We start from the raw sequence: 3,720 nt of genomic DNA on the forward strand, positions 1-3,720 counted from the left end.
AATAACAGCCGTATTTTAATTTCGTACAGAAACTTATTGGTATGGCTGTACCTTCTTGTACAGATTTTGCCACAACTTTTACTGACCTAGATTTCCAAATAGATTTTTTGCATCCATCAATAATAACCAACATATTATTAAAATATTAGCCTGAGTTGATCTTGGGGGACTTTGGAATAGTGTGAGCTAACAGTTGACTGTTAAGTTATGAACTGGTTATGATGGGCCTTTGATTCTAAGATTAATAGTTTATATTTTATCCTACAGGCAGTATAAAACCACTGGAGATTTCTGATGGTATGGTATTGATGGTGACATAACATATTCTATGAAGATTAATCTGATGGTGATGTGAAGAATAGATACAATGGAGAAGGAGAGGTTGAGAACATAAGACCAGTTGGGAAAGGGGTTCAATCATTAAAACAGGATATTATGAAGTATCTATAGAAATCCTTCTTTCCTAACTTTATGATTTTAACCATCCCAGCACACTTAACTGGTGCCAGGTATCATGCCAAGTGGTACACATTGGGACTACAAAGATGAAAAAGACTTGGACAAAGCTGCTGCAAAGAAAAGAATGAAGTTTGCATGTTAAATTTAAGTGGGAAGGAGGATTATGGGTCTTGGATGCTTGGTGAAACATTATAATGAGTCTATGTAAAGACCCGATCCCCATCAAACCCTTCCCAGCCCTTATTCCTAGTCATTCAGCATGGTGGCCTCACAGACATGGGGAACCTCAGTGGCAGAAATACTGTTGGTAGGGACACAGACATCAAAGTCACAGCTATGGTGGGGCAAGGGTGGTCTTTCCTTGGAGTTTTATTTTTGGCTACATACACCAGGCCACCCAGACTCTTCCTTATTTTGGTCATGAAGTGTCCCATATTGTTTCAAACGTATTCAAGCACAATCTTTATCATATTATAAATTTGGATGGCTGTGATTTTAGAACATCATGATTGTAAGAATTTAAGCTAATGATATTACCTGAAGATGAATTGACTCCGATTTAGTCCTGTAGCTTAGGCATGAATATTTCAAATTCAGATCACAAATACTATAAGTCATGTCTCCTATTTCTCTCCCTCTCTTATCTATGCTTAGTGTGGTAAATGCAAATGGGTGGAGAGTCCCACAATGGATGTCAACTCACTACCACTAAATCAAACCAACCCAAACCACTTGCCACGGAGTTCATTCAAACTTGTGGAGAACCCATGTGTTCCATAGTTAAACATGGCTATGACCTTTGGCAAGCAGATCACCAGGCCTTTCTTCTGAGGTGCCTCTGAGTGGGGTTGAACTGCCAACATTTCAGTTAGTAGCAGAGTGCTTAGTTGTTTGCACCACCCAGGGAATTCTAAGTGAAATGTATTTTCCTAACCCAAATGAGCTTTCTTAGGGAAGACTTGATGTCACGGTTCCTTAAACTATAGATAAAGGGATTCAGCATTGGGGTAACCACAGTGTATATCACTGATGCAATTGTGCCCTTCTGTGCTGAGCGGGTTGAGGGAGGGCTGAAATAAACACAAAAGGAAGTCCCAAAGAAAAGAGAGACCACGGAGAGATGAGAACTGCAGGTGGAAAAGGCTTTCCACTTTCCCTGAGCTGAGGGGATCTTCAGGATGGTTGAGAAAATATATGCATAAGAGATAATCAGGCCAAGTACACACACCAGGCCTGCCAATCCCCCGACAGTGAAGATCGCCAGTTCATTGAGGAAGGGGTCTGTGCAGGACAGACTCAGGAGGGGATTTATATCACAGAAGAAGTGTGGGATCTCCTGGTCTGCACAGAATGACAGGCTGTTCATCAGAAGTGTATGCAGGAGGGAGTGGAGGGCATTCATGATCCAAGATGCAATGACTAGGAGGGCACAGAGCTCAGGACTCATGACCATGATGTAATGGAGTGGGTGACATATGGCCATATAGCGGTCATAGGCCATGACAGCCAAGAGGAATGCCTCCAACATCACAAATAACATGAAAAAATACAATTGAGATAGACACCCTGCATACGAGATGACCTGATTTTGAATCCATATGTTTGCCAGCATCTTGGGGACTGTGGTGGACACAAAGCATGCATCAGCAAGGGAGAGGTTGGCCAGGAAGAAGTACATGGGTGTGTGGAGTTGAGTATCAGAGATGATGGCCAGAATGATGAGGAGATTGCCTGCTACAGTGACCAGGTACATGGATAGGAATAGCCCAAAGAGGGCCTCCTGCTGTTCCTTCTGCTCGGAGAACCCCAGGAGAAAAAATTCTGAGGCGCTGGATAAGTTTTCCCATCCCATTTTTCTGGAAGCACAAAGCTGTGTTAATTGTCTAAGGTTGCAAATCCTTGGATTGTGAACTCTGAAAATTGTGCAGTCTTCTAATCTTGATCTTCTAGCATTGGGTTGAATCATATGAAATTTCCATAATTGGACTATTTGGAACCTACAAAAATGGCAGTTTCATGTGGTTTAACTGAATGTTTGCAAATGTCTGTATTTGGTGCCATGCAAAGTCAAAGATTTGTTTTCAGTTAGAGAAGAGAATTTTTACCTTATTACGCAAGCTTAAATCCAACACATATATCTTGAGGTGTTTGGTGGCCTAGCTATTATGCTGTTCACATGGAAATCAATATAGCTCAAAGTTACCCACTTCTATCTTAGTTATCATGACCATAGATCAGGGCACCATAGTTTCTAACTGGGATTTGGGTAATTGTTCTTCCTGCCTCCGGTCTTGTCAACCTGTCATCTGAGTGCGTTATTAGAGTGAGAATGAGCTTTCTATAAATCAAATCTGATTTTGTTTTTCCACTTAAGAAATTCTTCAAGAGCTTCCCATTACTCTCAGGATAAACTCTAAACTTCTTAACATGGCCCAGTAGTCCTTGGTCATTACTGGCACTTATTATATAGACTGGCCCCATCTTCCCCCATCCTTCAAGTTCTTCCTATCTTCAATTATACTAGACCACTTTCGATTACTTACTTCTGGGCTTTGACCCATGTTATTTTCTCTTTTTTCTCTCATTCATCAATCTATGCCAAACATCAAATCTCAGCTTAGATGTCATTCTTCAAGGAAGCCAACACTGACCCATCCCTCATAATAAGCTCATCATGCTCCCATGCCCTGTAGGTGTCACCAGGATTGTAACTTCTGCTTTTTCCTTTGTGCCCTCCATATTCTACTGAGAGCATCAGGCAGAGAAGGCACCTATCTCATTTTCCTTTGAAATTTGGCATTAACACTGAGCCTAGTACAACATGTGCTTAGTGAGAGTCCAGTGTGTAAATAAATAAACATCAACAAACGGAAAAGAAGATGGCATGGAAGTGATCTCAAGCAGTGGGAGCAGCATAAACTTTTTGAGAGTCATTTCACATGTCGCTCTGAGTTATTTGAGCCCTGGTTGTTACTGACCACAGGAATAGGGTAGGAAACATTATGGTTATAGAGACACAAAAAAGCCTAAGAACAAATTAATAGTATTTCAGCTGAGGAATTAACCCACAGAATCAGTTTTCCCTGATGTGACCTTTCTTTGTCCCTCTGAAGTTAACATATCCTTTGAGTCTATCAGCCCTGTTTGCATCCACTAAAACCCTCTTTAAGGAGCTCCTTGAATTTCTCTCTTGCTGAGCTGTGACTCAGCAGAAGCACAAGCCTTAACCCTAATTCCTCTTCTACTTTTCCTTAGTTTCCC

At 41.2% G+C, this 3,720-nt stretch overlaps 1 protein-coding gene across 1 annotated transcript; it reads right to left on the reverse strand.

Moving 5' to 3' along the window:
* Positions 1–1,369: 1,369 nt before the first annotated feature.
* On the reverse strand, positions 1,370–2,425 carry LOC103194213 (olfactory receptor 1G1). Its single transcript, XM_007937580.1, has one exon. It carries the CDS (start codon positions 2,423–2,425, stop codon positions 1,370–1,372), a length of 1,056 nt encoding a protein of 351 aa, XP_007935771.1.
* Between the last annotated feature and the right edge of the window lie 1,295 nt (positions 2,426–3,720).

Source organism: Orycteropus afer, unplaced genomic scaffold (assembly GCF_000298275.1).
Source record: "Orycteropus afer afer isolate SDZICR_OR568_19922 unplaced genomic scaffold, OryAfe1.0 scaffold00042, whole genome shotgun sequence".
Lineage (NCBI taxonomy): Eukaryota > Metazoa > Chordata > Mammalia > Tubulidentata > Orycteropodidae > Orycteropus > Orycteropus afer.

Coding starts and splice junctions, on each gene's coding strand:
- LOC103194213 (XM_007937580.1), bottom strand. CDS start 2,425: ATGATTCAACCCAATGCTAGAAGATCAAGATTAGAAGACTGCACAATT.